Here is a 17,158-nt window from a genome sequence, read left to right on the forward strand (position 1 = left end):
CATAATTGATGACATTTGGCACTGGGAAGAGTGGGAAGTCATCCGTAAGGCTCTTCCCAAGAATAATCTGGGCTGTAAATTTATTATGACGACCCGGGTCTGGAGTATAGCTTGGAAATGTCAAACTGAACAAGGTGCACGTGTGTACGAACAGAAGTTTGGTCTTGCGGAAGCTGAGAGTCTATCAGCTATGAGACTGCGCAAATCCGTCGAGGGAACCAACGCGAAGGGGCTGTCCACTAAGATTGCGGTTATGTGCGGCGGGCCACCATTTGATTTTTGTCCGCTAGCAGTAATCTGTTTGTCGTCAGCATGGGCAGAGAGCCACCATGTGCAAGGTGATGATGCGGAATGGGATACATGGGCAAGCCACGTTCTGGATGATGGGTTTCTGAGTACTCCATCCTTGAAACCAGTGGTCCAGAGTCTATGCCTTGGTTTCGACGATCTTCCCGTTCAGCTGAGGACTTGCTTGCTATACTGTACTGTATATCCTCCGTGGTATATGTTTTATAAGGGATGCTTGGTGAGAAAATGGATTGCTGAAGGATTTGTTTCGCAAGTTGAAGTAGCAGAAGGTTACTTTGACAAGCTTGTCTCCAGGAATCTGTTGCAGCGGAAGGGTGTGATGCATGCAGTTCACCCCATTATGGGAGCCTTTCTCGTGTGCAAAGCAAAGGAAGATAATTTTATTGCTTACGATGGGGCCGGCAACTCCTCGCATGCCAAACAGATCCGTCGTCTTTCTCTCAGCACGGATCGCTGTCCAGATGAGGATGTGCTGTCTCATACTCGCTCCCTTGTTGTTTCTGGTTATCAATGCCAGCTGGATGGTGTCCCCTTCAAGGCGTTCAAAAAGCTGCGAGTGCTAGAAATACATGACAGCAGTCGTCTAGAGAATGGTCATCTGGTGGATATATGTGGGCTGATCTGGCTCAAGTGTCTGGATCTTATGGGCTGCGGTCATATCACAGAGCTCCCACGGGAGATTGGAAGACTGCAGAATCTGGAGACCCTGTACGTGGCAGGTACAGGGATTAGTAAACTACCAACGGAAATTGAGAAACTACAGCACTTAGAGACTCTGGATGTAAGTGGCACAAAGGTCACGGAGGTGCCTACGTGGATCGAGAAATTGCAATCTCTGAAGACTCTGGATGTAAGTGACACAAAGGTCACGGAGCTACCAAGGGAAATCAAGAACCTTGAGCGTTTGGAGAGTCTGGATGTAAGCTGGACACGGGTGAGTGAGTTGCCTAAGGAAATCGGGGAACTGCAGCATCTGAGGACTCTGGACATAAGAGGTACTAAGGTCCGAGAGCTATCCTGCAGTAGAGACCCGAATCCGTTATTAAGTGTGGTTGTTGATGCACATATACATAGGTTTTCTGATGAAGTGGAGACGTTGATGTCGCCTCTGGGTGTCATTAGATCAAGTGGTGGTGAAGAGGTTACCTCTTCTGAAGCAAAGTGCAGGGATGACCTATCCATCCTCATCCTCTTTAACCATTTCGGCGAGAGGTGTGAAGTCCTACCAGTTCGGATGCTTAGAGTTGCCGGGAGACACATGAAAGTCCCGCAGTGGGTCAAGCAAGACTTGTGCAATGTCTGCTCCTTAGATATCAGGCTCTACAAACTTGTGCACGAAGACCTCGAGTTTCTGAAGACGCAGATGCCGCACCTGCAGGCTCTCCAACTCAGGTTCGAGGTCCTCCCACGGGAGCCGGTTGCTATCACTGGTGGAGGGTTCTCAAAGCTGGAAACGTTCTACGTTGATTGCCGTCTGCCATGGGTGATCACCTTTGGGGAAGGAGCGATGCCGAAGCTGAAACATCTTGAGTTCAAGTTCTACACCGGCACAGCAAGGCAACACTACTCCATAGGCATCAAGCATCTCGACAGTCTTGAGGTGGTCGTGTTCCGATGCTCCGAGTGCTATACAAGTGACGGTCCGGGCATCTGCGAGACGATTGAAGTCGTGAGAAAAGAAGCCGCGGACCACCCCAAAAAGATCAACCTTTGCGTCAATGAAAAGAAAGTGGACTTCGGCAGTAGTTATAAATGGGAAAGCCTTGCGGATAAGGCCGTTACTAAAAGAAGGGAACAACTATACAATGCAGCAGAGCGTCGCCGATGCAGGGGGCTGTTTGTTTGAGCTGCAGTTTTAAACTTTTCTGAAAAAGCTGCTGCTACTTTTTTTTTCTAAAAAACTAACGCCAGCTTTTAGAAGATGTGTGAGCTTAAAAAGCTATGAAAAATTTATAAAATTAAGTTTTTCAGCTTTCCATGTAAACTCGGATTTTCTGAACTTTCAGCTTTTCAGAATCTACACGAGAAGTTCACTGTTATTTAAGTTTCTAACTTTTCACACTGAGAAGCTGCTAGGAATCCCAAACAAACAAGCCCTAACTTGGTTTTAAAGCTGGTTCGAACCTCAGGTTTTGTCACACCCGGTTTTAAAACAAAACCAAGTGCTACTTATATGTATGCCAGGATCTAATTTCATACATATAGTAACATCAAAAGTGAATAACAGCAACAGTATTACCTAAAGGAAAATAAATAAATACTTACGAGTCTATCAGAGATATACAGCTTAATTCTGGAAACGGAGGTTCCAAACTTCACAGGCAAACGACTGGGGGTTGCGTACGCCTAGAACTCAGCATCATCTTCAGAAAATTTCACACACCTTCCTTTTCTAAGCAATAGTAAGTACGGTTAATACACTTATGGTTGGTACTCAGCAAGGTCACAAGAAATAACCAGAATATCGATTTAAATCCATCTTCAAGTTTATTAATCATATGAGGGTTCAGGCCGCTCTTGACCGTGAGCACGGCTGATATATCAGTTTTGCACTCTGCAGAGGTTGTACACTTTCACCACAAGTCGCGTAAAAGTTTAGAAGAACTTTAGACCCAACCATGCTATGCTGATCAAGCACTCATCACACTACCGATGTGTGACTGCATATGGACGCTACATGACCTTTACAAAGATTTCCTAGTAAGGATAGCTCGCTAAGGTTTCATGATTAGCGTAATGCATTAACCTCTCTAGTGGGCATAGGGTCTTAGCAAAGCTCCCTTCCCATGAGGGCCAGGTTATACACCCACTACTGTCTCCCCCTCTTTCCCCTTTCGGGTAAAGCTACCACAAACTAGAGTCTTTAATTAATTAGTTAAGACCAGAGGCATATAGTCCTTGTGGTTGCACTATTTTTCTAGGTGGTCGCTCCATGTCCCGATTAACATTATCATGGTATTATAAACAAAGCATAGGTAGAAGGATGGTTAGTGACATTTGCCTTTCTCCAACGAAAAGTTACTCTTACTGCTCTTCAGCTATTGCTCTCTTGAAACTCTTATCCTGCAAATCTTTCGAACAACGATCCTTCTACTCGAAGCAATCATCAGCACAAACATACAAGCAAACAAATAAGTACAACTAAGAACAATGCACCAAAAGAAAAGAAAAACTTTAAAAGAACGTACTAAAAGATATGGCTCAATTCTAGGATCACGGAGGCACATCAGACACTAAGCACGATGATATTGTTGAAAACATACATCTATCGAGGAAACTTTGGTTGTATAGGAAAACAAAGAGCTATATGCTGCATTTATTTTTATTTAGAAAACATATGTAAAGGATACTTTTAGAAAATATCCTAAGTTAGAGATAATTCAAATTATATCTGTTTATGAAAATATGATATAAAACCTAGTCAAGTTTTATTTATAAATATTCACGTAATTATGCCATTCAAGCATTTAAATTTGGAAAATAAACTATATGTAATAACATCTAATGACAACTTTATATGTCGTGTTGAACTAAAACAAGTTATAATTCAAAAATACATTTATATTTACTTTAAGCAAATTAACATTTAATTATGAAAACTTGAGATATAACCTATGTAACTTTTATTTATAAAACAAATTGAATACACATTAATCAATTTAAGTTTGACTATGAAAACCAAGGTATAACTCTAGTTAGCTTTTAATTGGAAGATTTTTTTTATAAGCATTAATCATATTAACATTAATTATGAAAACCGATATATAGCCTAATTGGCTTTTATTTAGAAAAGGATATGAAGTAGGAATTAATCAAATTGATGTTTATTATGAAAAGCGGTGCATAACTCTAAGTAGCTTTTATTTAGAGAAGACACAGAAATTAATCAATTTAATATCTAATTTATTTTCAAAAACATGCATGAAGGCAAACATCACCACTAACGTATAATTTATATTATCATGAACCTAACGCAACTTGAACAGATTAAAACAGAGCTAAAACATAGATTGTATGAGCTAAACAAGTTTAGAAGGATCTAGATGTGATTAACTATAGACTTCAGAGGCTAGCAAGGAAGATTCACAAGACACATGGAACAGTCTTCGTGAATAGGTGAAACCTTGGGGTTAGATCTGTAAAAGGTCATGGCAAGGGTCCGTTGTGGGCATGAACTTTTTCCAGGGGGTTTTTTGCTAAAGACTCAAGACACAAGAACTAATCAAATCATTGCAGCCTTCCTTAGGGGCCTAGAAACAAAACTGCCAGGGCCTTCTTCTTCCTTTCGCTAGGGCTCCAGCCAGCTGGCTTGCCGGTGCTCTGGCGAGCTAGGGTCGACGGCGGGCGGCGCAAGAGGGAGAGGGGGTCGAGGGGATCTCGTGGGGTGGCTCACCGGCGACGGGGCGGATGGAGACGGTCGGTAACGGCGGCGGATGATGACAGACGGTGGCTCGATCTCCAGTCCAAGGCGGCACTCCGGCAGCGGCGCGGCGCGTAGGGGTGGCACAGGAGGTGTGGAGAGGCGGCGCTTGGCTAGGATGTTGCGCGGGCGGCGACAGCGGTTGGTGGCAGCAGTGCGCAAAAGGTGCCGCGGCGGCAGCAGTGGCTCGTGGCTTGGGCGCGCGGACGGGCGGTGAGGCGGCAGCGGGCGAGGACGGCAGGGCGCGCGGGGGTTCGAGCGGTGCATTAAATAGGGCACGGGGTACAAGGACGACTGGCGCGCACGCTTAGGCCGAAGCGGTGACGGCAGCGCACGGCTACGCTTGCCCCGAGGAACGGTGCAGCGGCCCTGATGGGCCTTAGTTGGCTGGGCGGCCTGACGCGGGTCGAGCCCACGGGCTCAACCCAAACTGATAGGCTAGGTTTTCTTTCTTTTTTCAGAAAATATTTCCCGTGTAAATAAAAATCTAGAAAATCTAGATACTTCATTTAAGCCACGAAAAATACTCTAAAATTCCAAAAATCCCAGAAAAAATCCTAGAGATAGATTGGGACATGATAAATCCAAATAAAATACTTAGAGATATGAAAAGGATTACAAAACCTTCCAAAAATTTGAATTAGTTCTAGAAAAATGAGAATAAATTCCAGGAAATTCTGGAAAAATTCTCGAAAGAACTTGATCGTTATCAAGACGTGTTTTTAAAATATTTACACTCATGAAACAACAAAATACATCGGCATGAATGCAACACACACAACAACCTTATTTAATTTAGAAAAACAAACAATTATTTTCCTATACTAAATTTCCGGTAAAGAAAAATAAATGTTGGGAAAAATTTTAAAATTATGAGAAAAATTATTGTTGAATTATTCTTTTTAATCACATCCTGAAATTCAAAAATTTTAGGGTGTGACATGTTTGATGCTAGTGTTCTCACCGTGGTTCGCTCCGAATCCATTTTCTCCGGCCTCTCGCGCATGGAGTTACAAAGGGAATGTGACGCGCCCATCATCTACGGAGCCAGGATGGTTTTGGTGATCTCCTTAAGGATGCGATATTTCGGTCTGATTGTAGTTGTAGGTATGCTTGTGTACACGTGTGGTGTGAGTAATGTGCGTGTTAGTGTCAAACAACACACTGTGACAACGGAATGGCGGTGCGCCTCGTCATAAATCCAGAGAGCACGTTCGCGCCCATCGTTGGAATTGATGAGGATCCAATAGATACGAGTGAAATGAAATGCAGTCATTCTACTAGCACGGCGGTGGTGGCGATGATGCATTGGGAACGCTCTGAATGGTGTCGCGCACGCTGCAAAAGGCACATTCGATTACCAGGCGATAATGCGAGATCGTTTTCGGCAAATCAGCGTTTCTCAAGTTCCGAACAGAGCCTGAAGAAATATGGATGTTTGGCAAGGCAACCTTCCTCGAGCAGTTGAACTGTTCAGGTGCAGTTCCGTGCCTCCGGGTGAAATTGGAGGAGAGCATGGCGTCGAATCTCCGGAAGCCCAAGCTATGTTTCGATGCATCGAGCACTCGTCAGGTGTGTTGGGAGATCGATTCCCGTGAAAAATAATGGTCGTGTAGATGCTGGGGCAGAGCACGCTCTGCCTTGACGACCTCAGCTAGCGAATCAGATTCAAAACGGCTTCGAGAATGGCAGCCCTGTTGGGGCTTCTCGTCACAGCGAATGACTGGCCGGCGGGCTTTTCTGAGCTCACCAAGCAATTCTGTGGGTGTGGAAATATAATTCACTACAAAAAGAAAATGGAAGAAAAGCATAAGCGGACCAGTACTACTAGAGCAGTGCGCTTCCTGAGCTCAGTTGGTTAAAATTTAGGCTGCACCTAGCCCGCTGTTGTTCTTGGCCCATGAACAAAGGTTCACAAACACCAGAAGTCAGACCAAAGATAAATTGGACCGACCTAATACCTTGCTCTGTTCGTTTTGCTATTTTATTCATTTTGTACTCGCGCAAATATATTTCTCGATGAGTATTCGGATCCAAAAGACAAGGTGCCCTTAGCTGGCATCCAACAAGGATTTTTCATCACGTTAATACCAGAAGGGAGATTCGTTCACTGACCAGGACAATAAAGCCCGCCTCATCGCCTGTCTCGAGACCTTACCGTACCAAACAGAGCACCCTGTCAGTAATTGATGGAGGAGGTGATACTGAAGTGGTTACATCCAACACCAGAACTACTTCCCAGAACATGAAATCTTTGTCACGGCTGGTTCCTCTCACACAAGTGCTGGACATGACAACGACAACAACGAAAGGCTCGAGGACATATCAGCTATTGAAGACACTCCTGAAGCTGGCGAGGAAACCCCACAGCAAACGGCACGCCGGCGCCTCGAGAACAAGAAATGTGCAGAGTCATGTCAACCTGCAGCTTAGCAAACTACCTAACGCAACTTGACGGGCGAATTCAATCAAGCCACAACCCAACGCAACTTGATGGGCGAATTCAATCAACCCGCAGGTGGAAGAATAAATCGCACCCCGATGGCAAATATCATGGAGGTAGCCTATTGGTTGAGGGCCCTGCCTCAGACCCAGCAAACGGAAAAACTCCTCACATACCTCAAAACAGCTTGTGAACAACTTGATGACTTTCTTACTCTTACCTGACCGTGATTGACTTTGAGTACAAACTACGCTACATGCCTTTTAATTCAAATTCATAATCCTTTTTCCACTTTAGTTGAAACCTTAGCTGTAGGTATGTTAGCTTTTGTTGCAACCTATATGTTTATTTGTCGTGACTTAACAAATCTAGATTTTGACTTCCCAACTTCATTATTGCCTGCTAAAATTGCAAGAAAAAGCATAGGATGTACATGTTTGTTACTAATTTCTACCCATCCCTTTGTTTGTTACTAACATCTGGATTCTGGACCATACATTTCATTTTTAGTTACTATAAGGCAAATGTCCAAATTACTCCCCTCAGGTGCTCACAGTCCCAGTAAACTCCTAAACTATTTTGGTTCATGGTACACCTACAACTATGTTAATTGGTCCAAGTTACACCTTAGCAAGACAGATCTTATAAGGATAAATTGGACCAATTGACATAGTTCTAGGTGTAAAATAAACTTAAAAAGGTTTAGGGGTTTATCTAGATTTCGTCCATACTTGAAGGGAGTAAAATTTGAGCTTTTTAATTGTTGCCATGGCATGGAAAGTTGTTTCAGCAGACAACTTTGTACCAAGATGTCATCTATGAAGGAACTATGTTTTGTTGTATATTATTTTAAAAAAATGGTAACCAATAATTATTTGTGTAGCTACATTATAATGTTTATGTCAAAATTTAATAAATTTATTGTTTATGTAGAATATAATGAATTTAGCTAAAGGAAACCTTATTGTTTATTGTCATCCGTAAGGCTCTCCCCAAGAATAATCTGCGCTGTAAATTAGTCATGACGACCCGGGTCAGGAGTATAGCTGAGAAATGTGAAACTGAACAAGGTGCAGGTGTGTACACACAGTATTTTGGTCATGCGGACGCTGCAAGGCTATCAGATATGAGACTCAGCAAATCTGTCGAGGGAACCAACGCGAAGGGGCTGTCCACTAAAATATGTCCATCCTTGAAACCAGTGGTCCAGAGTCTATCTGTCTATGCCTTGGTTTCGACTATCTTCCCTGTTCAGCTGAGGACTTGCTTGCTATACTGTAGCGTATATCCTCCGTGGCGTATGTTTTATAAGGGATGCTTGGTGAGAAAATGGATTGCTGAAGGAATTTGTTTCGCAAGTTGAAGTAGCAGAAGCTTACTTTGACAAGCTTGTCTCCAGGAATCTGCTGCAGCATTACATTGGGAAGTACACAGTTCACCCATCATGCGAGCCTCTTCCTCGTGTGCAAAGCAAAGCAAGATAATTTTATTGCTAAATTACGATGGGCCCGGTAACTCCTTGCATGCCAAACAGATCCGTCGTCTTTATGTCACCACGGGTGATCGCTATCCAGATGAGGATGTGCCGCTGTCTCGTACTCGCTCCCTTGTTGTTTGTGGTCAGCGATGGCAGCTGGATTGTAAGGCGTTCAAGAAGCTGCGAGTGCTAGAAATACGTGACAGCAGTCGTCTAGAGAATGGTCATCTGGTGGATAGATGTGGGCTGATCTGGCTCAAGTATCTGGGTATCTTGGGCTTCCATCAAATCACAGAGCTCCCACGGGAGATTGGGAGACTGCAAGATCTGGAGTCCCTGTACGTGGCAGGTACAGATATTAGTAAACTACCAGCGGAAATCAAGAACCTTGAGCGCTTGGAGACTCTGGATATAAGCCGGACACGGGTGAGAGAGTTGCCTAAGGAAATCAGAAAACTGCAGCATTTGAGGACTCTTTTACACCGGCACAGCAAGTCGAGACTACTACATGGGCATCAAGCATCTCGACAGTCTTGAGAAGGTCGAGTTCCGATGATCCGAGTACTGTACAAGTGACGGTCCGGGCATCCGCGAGACAATTGATGTCCTGAGAAAAGAAGCCGTGCAGCACCCCAACAATATCACCCTTTGGGTCAATGACATGTTGCCAGAGGCTTTCGGCACGGGTGCCGATAAGGCCATTTTCGGAAAAAAGAGATAAACTATTCAGGGCAGCACGGGAAAGATGGAAAGGGACCTTGAGGATATTATGAACGACGGAAGTCACATCTCATGGCAGCAGAGAAGCGAGCTCAGCTTCAACGGGACAAGTACCGCGGAAGAGGGGGAATTCGCTCCTGATTGCGGGTTCGTGTGGTACAGGAGAATCAGAGGTGTACCGTTTGTGAATTAAAGATGCGCCGTTTGTGCGGGTTTATGTAATAATAATTTCTGCAACTTTGGATTGAAGTATGTTCTATGTTGTATGCATTGGTTTGCTAAACCTAAACAAAAAAGTTACGTATGTTTTGAACTTGGGGTCTTCCTTCTCTATGTCACACATTATCTGTACGCACGCTTGTTCGTCATTCTCAATATTTTTTTTTACAGATCACTTTCTGTTCGTCATATGGTAGCTTGCACCATCTGCAAACTGAGCATTCCGTCCAACATTTCCTTTGGGTCAATGTAGTCATGACTCATGCCAGTGATCCAGTTCTGTTAATAATTTGTTCCCATACGTATTCTGAAGCAGTTGCAAGATTGTCTTGATGATGCGAATGGGCTCATCCTTAATGTGGTTGCACGCAGACTTTTATGTCATCTTCTTCTCAACAGTTTTTTCAGTTCGCCCTACTGTACCTTCTGGGATATGTAAGCCTTGGTCAACATTGTCAAACCCCTTGGAGCTGCGGCTAAACTGCCCACATGATAGCACACTCTGCCTTGACGACAGCAGCTTTCCAACATGGTGGATCAGATTCAAAAATGGCTTCGAGAATTTTGAATGACTAGTTGGGGGCTTTCTGAGCTCACCGAGCTTCTGTGGGTGTGGTAATATAATTTCACTTAAAAAAAGAGAAGGAAAGAAAAGCTTAAGGAAACTTTCTGAGCAGAAGCTTGGTAAGCTTCTCAAGGTGCAGCCCAAATTCTCAGCAGTGAGCTTTCTGAGCTCAGTTGGTCAAAATTTAGGCTGCACCTAGCCCATTGTCATTCTCGGCCCACGAAGAAGGATCCACACACCACAGGTGGACTAAAGATAAATTGGGGCGACACACTCACACCCAGTTGTGTCCGTTTTTCTATTTCATTTATTTTTGTACCTGGTCAAATATATTTCTAACGTCATACCAACCACCAATTTTGTAAACTTAATAAATCCTTGTAAAGTCACCTTCGTACAATATTCTAGTGTATTATGCATTCAGTTTGAAACACAATATTTTCTTTTTAGACAAATAAACTAGCACAAGCTGGAACTAGTTCTCAATTAGAGAACACTGCATATGCCCGAAGAAAAATATTTTCAGTACTAAGAACTTATATTATGTATATTTTAAGCTCTATAATTCAGATCTTATTTTTCTGTCGTCTATTAACTGTTGAATGTTCTTGATGGAGTCGTATGTTCCTTAATAATCATTGGTCAAATGCGTCATGTATGTTGCACATTGAAGATGTAGAGGCTGGGACAGTGTTTTATTCCATCATCAAAAAAAATCTTGAAGCTCTAGAAATGGACACAATCCAATTTATGTATCTGCAGTGCATATACAGTTGTAATAACAATGATGAAACCTGCTTATTCTATACTCCGTAACATACAGGAAACATGAATATATTTGAGTCGCTCAAACCTCTTACTAATGCAACGTAGATGTATACTTAGCAATTGACCCTTGAACACCAAACCATAATGTGCTAGTAGACACCAACAATACTTTATTGGCCCTCTAATAATGCAAAATGCATAGTTTACAGGGGTATTCAACTATTCATCATGTATCAACGAGATGCTTGGGCTCCAAACGCAGTTCAAATTTTACTATTGGCAGTTAGGGCTCCTCCCAGGTCCGCCATAGTAGATGTAAGTGCCCCAGTCGCTATTGGCACCATTCTGCACCTTATAGCAGCTGGATCGCTCAGCTATCAAAACCACACCATTTGGCAATTTGAGATTGTTGGATGAATCTACGACTTGGATGTTCTTGATGTAGCTAGCCTTGCCGAACCCTTCCTCTGGGAAGTGTCCGCTACCCATTTCAGTGGAAGTCTGGCCGGCGTCCGGTGAGTATACCTCACCGCCCCATTCAACACTGGAGGCACTGTCTGACAAGTAAGAGAAGATGGACGATGGCCAATAGCCCAAAATATGGTTTCCTACTTGCAACCACCAGTTGCCCCCCTTTGGATCCTGCAAAACGAAATTACTTGGAGAGTTCAGCAGACAGGATTATGATCGACGAGAGAAGTAGGGAACATAGTTGTATATTCCTTTTAGTCCTAAAATCAAAGCATGCACAAAAGTGTGACTTTACTTATTCCTTATCTGCACTATGGAAAGTACTGCACATTGATGGAAACAAAAATTCTAAGTGAAGGGGTGCCGGTTATCAAAAATTCGAAACAAAATATATTATAAATCTTGTTGATTATGAAGGGGTGACGGCTGTCATGCAAGATTTTTCATGGCAATTAGGACAGATTTATAATATTTCCTTGCATAAGGTGGAGGTAAAGATCCTTTTAAAGCTTTATTAATGTATAAGGCTAACTTAACAGTGTTGCATTTGTAGACAAAATCCGGTACGTGCATAGGGATGTGATTCCGTGAGGGCGACCACAAACAGGCAATACCACAGTTTTAGCCTCGTTTTGTGCTGGATGAGATTGTGAACGATTTTTGTGCTTTACCTTCCAGATTAAGATATCGATATCACGTTGCGAGCCACCATATATTGAGACTGGGGAGATGCTGCCACCGATGGCGATCTGATTGTTTGTCTGAATGAACCCTGGGCAGCCTAGGTTGTAACATCCTGTTTGGTGGTATGCATCACGCTACAATATGCCGCAGCAATAGAAAATTAATAAACATGTGTTCCATTCCTCAACTTAATAAACATGTGTCTAGTATTTCAAAGGAATGTGATGTTTGTCTTACGGTCCAGTAGATGAAGAGCCTAGTATTACTATCATGATACCTCCCTGGGTAAACCTGCAATTTTGTAGAGCACAGAGCCATTAGCCACTACTATACAATGAAAGAGGTTGCACAACTTATTAGTGCATCGTTACAAGAACCTTTAGATCGTAAAACAGTGTGATTTAGCCATATATAAAGATTTTTAGAAAAAGTTCTCTATGCTTTTCGACAGGCCATTAGTTCCTAAAAACAGTGATGTTAGCGTTACAACTAATGAAAGAAACTTTTTTGCATGAATGGAGAATTGAAGGAACTTCTAATCTTTGATGAAGGTGTGTTTATGTTTTCCCCTTCGTGGTATCACCTGCCATCCTGCTTCAATGGTATTGAGATCATTGCCTTGATAGGACCCCCCTGTGATCCATAGTTGGGCCAGGCTGAAGCCATTGCCCCTCTCAATCGTTGGTTGCCACAAATTAATGGTGGCTTTTGTTCCGTAGTATTTGTCAACCAATGCAGACGCTACAGCATGCTGATCAATGAGAGAGCAAACAAATTGTTTAAGCAATGTCAGAAATGATACTACAAATCCAAAATGAAGATTGGTAATAATATGAAGGTGATTCTCGAATGATGTTTTGTACCAGGTGACCAATTGTTGCACTAGCGTCAGGGTCATCAACAGAAACAAGTTTTGGGATGCTCCCAGGTCTCTTCTTGCCATACCTCTTGATAGAGCTGGCCCTCAGCACTTCCTCCTCCTTGGTCCTTCGGATCGGTATGGTGTTTTCAGGGCACTTGCCATTCTGATGCCATAATTGGGTAATTGGTTGTGTTTCAATTTTGGAGTCATCATATAAACCACCAGGGTGATAAGAAGGCCGCATCTGAAAGGTTACAAGTTGGGGGCACCATTGAGTGATATCATGATACATGTGTTTGTATGGTGGTGGTGAGGGCACTGGTACATCTGTTTGTATGGTGGAGAGGTACCTGGATGGTATGGTTCTTGAGGAAAGGATGATCGAATGCAGGCTGTTTGGAAATGTGCACACAGTCTATGATATCTCCATCTGGGCTCTATTAATTTCGCAGTATCAGTAGTTGCAACAAAGTTTATAGAAAATATAATAACATCTATAATACAAAATAAATATACTTTGAAGACATATATTTTATTGTGGATCTAATAAAACTAGATGTTATATATGTTGTCTGTTGATGCTTAGGTTTTTTTCGACAAGCTTGGTCAATGTGAGAGAAATGTTTTTAGATACTGGAAGATAACATTCCGGCTTCAGACTTTTTTTTCAAAAATACATCAAACCACAAACATTACAAAGGGGTACATATTCCAGGAAAATATGTAGCCAAGACATAAGATCTGATTTACTAAAAAGAAATAATAAAATACAAGAAAAAGATTCAAAATCTCTAACAAGCTATTAAAGTGAATTATAATTAGGAACAGAGGGAGTACATAATCTATATTCAAGATAAAAGACGACGGACAGGTCGGTCATTACCTGAATGCTGGCGAGAGGAGGTTTGTTGAGCCGCCTGAGAAGGTTTTGCACCTGCCACCGCCGCTGCCCGCCTGCAGTCCCCGCCGCTGCACCCTCCATGAAGAGAAAGGCGAGAGCCACAACGAAGCATGCTCGAGTAGTCACTGCCATTAGTCGCTCCAACGAAACAGGCGAGAGCTAGTGAGCTACCCTGTTGGTGTTGGTTTTTGGTAGCTTCGGCTGGTAGGTGTGTTATAACAAGGCCGGCCTTGGCTCTGCCGTATTTTTGGGGCGTCAAAGTCTTTTCAACACTTCACTTGTGGAGGTTCTAGGAAAGGATTCTGCAGTTTCGTGGAGCCGTGGGTGGATTCTTGGTCTTTGTCGATACGTCGAAGGCGACGGGTAACAGAACCGGTCGAGCTAGTTGACCGTTGTTTACACAGCAATAATGCAAGTGTTGCACGCCCTAGCCTGTTTCATGCATTCAGACACGTCCTCATTTCCTTTTCCTCTTATTATTGAAACAGAAGCAAAGGGAAAAAAAAAGCTTGACCTGCAACGCATGTTTGACACGTCCTCATTTCCTTGTCCTCTGATTATTGAAACAGAAGCAAAGGAAAAAAAAAAGCTTGACCTGCAACGCATGTTTGGAATGCGAAGAAATGTTCGATCCTCCAATCTGAAAAGCTTGACGCGCAAGGCATGCACATGGTGTGCCTAACGTACAGAGGACGGTTTCCCTTGAGGCACCATAATCATTCAAGTCTCCGTTGCTCGCCGTCAATTCGCACCTGGTGACATCGCTTTCCAGAAGATAGTAACATTTATCCTTGTGCCCGTTTTTTACCTTTCCAAAAAAAGAATCTAAACATTTTATAATTTAAATCAAAACATATAGAAAATATGTTTCTATGAGGTTTAGAACTTTTACCAGATAGTATCGTCAAAGCGATTGGCTCTGGAGATGGGACTTGCCGTCGTCATATATATGTGCAATTCAGATCATCGAGACGGAGACTCACCTAGCGACGACGAGCCGACAAATCACGTATGCGTACAGCACCACTGGTTACCAGAGAGCATATGGTTTATACGTGCAGCATACAACACCACAGACCCTGTTGACGCTGCAACGTATGGTCGAGGTCGACTCTCCGTCATCTTGCCCGACTCCGATCGACTTTGACCATCTAATGGCGAAATTCCAGAGAGAAGACCACGCAATGGCGCGTCCGGCGAGAAAGCGATACATCTTGGTTTGCCAGTCCAAGTCTTCGAAGGAACTATAGCACAGCGTTTTTCCGTTTTCAGATTGTTCTGGGTGATTGGGACTTGTACAACGCTCACCACTCGACTTCCTGCTGCTTGGGAAGTCTTAGGCAACTACACAAGCGTGTGATTCGGTCTCAAGTGTTGCATGCTGTACAAACCATACTGATTCAAAAAGTAGCAGTGCATCTACACACTACACTGAAATCAAAGTTTGCTGCACTGCACCTCAGTCGACAGTCGTCGTCCATTGAATACAAACCAGCCTAGTGGCATCGATCAATGTCATGTGTTGATCTCAGCACTAACCTAATAACTCAGAAAATGTTGTGCTGAGCCTAGACGAGCTGACCCAATCTGGCATGGTCGAGGCCAACTCAATTAAGACAGTTTTTCTCCGACACTCCCAAGGAAAAATGTTTCACGGAGAAAAATTAATGTTCCATGGACAAGGAAAAAACTGAGTACACAATCACATTTATTTATTTCATGGAAGTAGTTATTTTGAGCTCTAAAGATCTCATGGATGTACTATGTCTTGACAATACACTTATCCGCAGTGCAGATACAGTTGGAATAATGTGAAGAATCGGTACTCTTAGCCTAAGAGAGGGAGGAGGTGAATTAGACAACTTAAAAACTTAACCTATGACTTCCACTACTTTGCATCAAAATATAAACTAGATCATGCTATCTATAGTTGATCTAGTGTGCAACACTCATCCCAAAATAACTTTTGCAACCTATAGCGAATCCTATCAAGATAATACTTTAGGAAAGTAAAGGCACACAAGTTGCAAGTATGAAATGCGAAAACGTAAAGAGGGGACGAGGGGAAGCAAACTCTTGACACAAAGATTTATCCCGTGGTATCGGTAGGCACTAAGCCACCAGTAGTCCATGTTGTTGAAGCACTCAGACAAGAGTATTGCTTCCTGGTCACCAAGTCTCTCCCAAGGTGCCCCTTGACTTGCTACAAAAGCTCGGCCACTAAGGCTCACACCAAGTCCCTTCAGTCACCTTGATGTTGTCTTCAGTAAGGAGCTTCTCCACGAAGGAAGGGGTCTCCACGTCCCCACATAAGGTCGTCGACGCCGCTCTACACCAAGCTGGAGGGTCGAAGACTTATCGGCGAGCCACCAAGGCTCTAAGGCACTGGCACACCTCTTGTACAGCGGTGATTCACTCTAGAACCTGATCACAAGGTCGGCACACCTTGCACTCACTCCTCTCTAGGCATATCCTAGCACTAATTACTCTCCTAAGATTGCACTAAGCCTTTGATGGATCACTTAATCACTTTTGGTGGCATGGATGTATTTTTGATGAGTCTTGGTCTTTAATGCATCCCTGGACACTCCAGCAACTCTAAATGGGTGAGTGGTGAGGGTATAAATAGCCCCAAGAGCTCAAAGAGCCGTTGCTCCAATGGCTAGTAAAAAAGATACTATCGGATATTCCGATGGTCTATTTTTGACCTGCATCAGAATATCCGGTGCAACTAGCCATTGGCTCCCCACACACAAGTTCCTTAGGAATTCATTCGACACTTTATTCGATGCCCTAATCGGATCATCCGGTACCACTGTTCACGTCACACAGCTGTTGGATCCCCTTGATGTCATTGCTCCAACACTTTCTAAGATGGTGCCGTTGGATCATCCGATGCTGAAGGATTTTTGACCAAAATCTCCCTGGAACTTCTCAAAGAAAATATGCTTCGTCCGATGGTCAACTCCATAGGGTATCGGAACATCTGGTGCTACAGGGTTTCCTCTTCCTCCTCAGCAAATTACTCCGACGCTTGTAAAATTACCTCCATTGGATCATCCGGTGCACTCGAGATTTTTCCCTATTTGTACCCATTGCTCCAATGGTTGCTCCGACACTTCTTAGGTGGGGCATCAAAACATCTGATGGTGTATTTTTTATTCCAATTCGTCCAATGCAAGCACCAAAGATACCGTCATTTGGAACTTGACGTGAGGTTGTGACCATGTTGTTAATTCGGGGGTGGCCACCGTGTTGTTTCGATTCTAGTTTCGTCCATGAAATTTTGGTCAAACTATATCCGTTTCTTTGCGGGCGA

The 17,158-nt window shown here is 43.3% G+C and overlaps 2 protein-coding genes across 2 annotated transcripts; one reads left to right on the forward strand and one right to left on the reverse strand.

Annotated features, from left to right (window-relative positions):
• The first annotated feature begins 507 nt into the window (after nucleotides 1-507).
• LOC117834180 (disease resistance protein Pik-1) lies at nucleotides 508-2,229 on the forward strand. Its single transcript, XM_034713804.2, has 2 exons — nucleotides 508-1,105; nucleotides 1,175-2,229. Exons 1-2 carry the CDS (start codon nucleotides 629-631, stop codon nucleotides 2,153-2,155), a joined length of 1,458 nt encoding a protein of 485 aa, XP_034569695.2. The 5' UTR covers nucleotides 508-628; the 3' UTR covers nucleotides 2,156-2,229.
• Nucleotides 2,230-10,880: 8,651 nt separating this feature from the next.
• Nucleotides 10,881-14,094, reverse strand: LOC117866662 (protein neprosin). Its single transcript, XM_034750939.2, has 7 exons — nucleotides 13,822-14,094; nucleotides 13,289-13,375; nucleotides 12,940-13,182; nucleotides 12,660-12,827; nucleotides 12,314-12,367; nucleotides 12,064-12,210; nucleotides 10,881-11,563 (listed from the first exon to the last, which is right to left on the reverse strand). Exons 1-7 carry the CDS (start codon nucleotides 13,969-13,971, stop codon nucleotides 11,195-11,197), a joined length of 1,218 nt encoding a protein of 405 aa, XP_034606830.1. The 5' UTR covers nucleotides 13,972-14,094; the 3' UTR covers nucleotides 10,881-11,194.
• Between the last annotated feature and the right edge of the window lie 3,064 nt (nucleotides 14,095-17,158).

The sequence above is a fragment of the Setaria viridis genome, chromosome 8 (assembly GCF_005286985.2).
Source record: "Setaria viridis chromosome 8, Setaria_viridis_v4.0, whole genome shotgun sequence".
Lineage (NCBI taxonomy): Eukaryota > Viridiplantae > Streptophyta > Magnoliopsida > Poales > Poaceae > Setaria > Setaria viridis.

What these genes read in the sequence shown, in the direction of transcription:
- LOC117866662 (XM_034750939.2), bottom strand. Translation starts at nt 13,971, where the DNA reads ATGGCAGTGACTACTCGAGCATGCTTCGTTGTGGCTCTCGCCTTTCTC. An exon ending in GTGCAACAATTGGTCACCTG is followed by an intron (nt 12,828 to 12,939) that starts GTACAAAACATC and finishes CTCATTGATCAG; the next exon opens with CATGCTGTAGCGTCTGCATT. An exon ending in TCGATATCTTAATCTGGAAG is followed by an intron (nt 11,564 to 12,063) that starts GTAAAGCACAAA and finishes TTCGTTTTGCAG; the next exon opens with GATCCAAAGGGGGGCAACTG.
- LOC117834180 (XM_034713804.2), top strand. Translation starts at nt 629, where the DNA reads ATGCATGCAGTTCACCCCATTATGGGAGCCTTTCTCGTGTGCAAAGCA. An exon ending in TGGATGTAAGTGGCACAAAG is followed by an intron (nt 1,106 to 1,174) that starts GTCACGGAGGTG and finishes AGTGACACAAAG; the next exon opens with GTCACGGAGCTACCAAGGGA.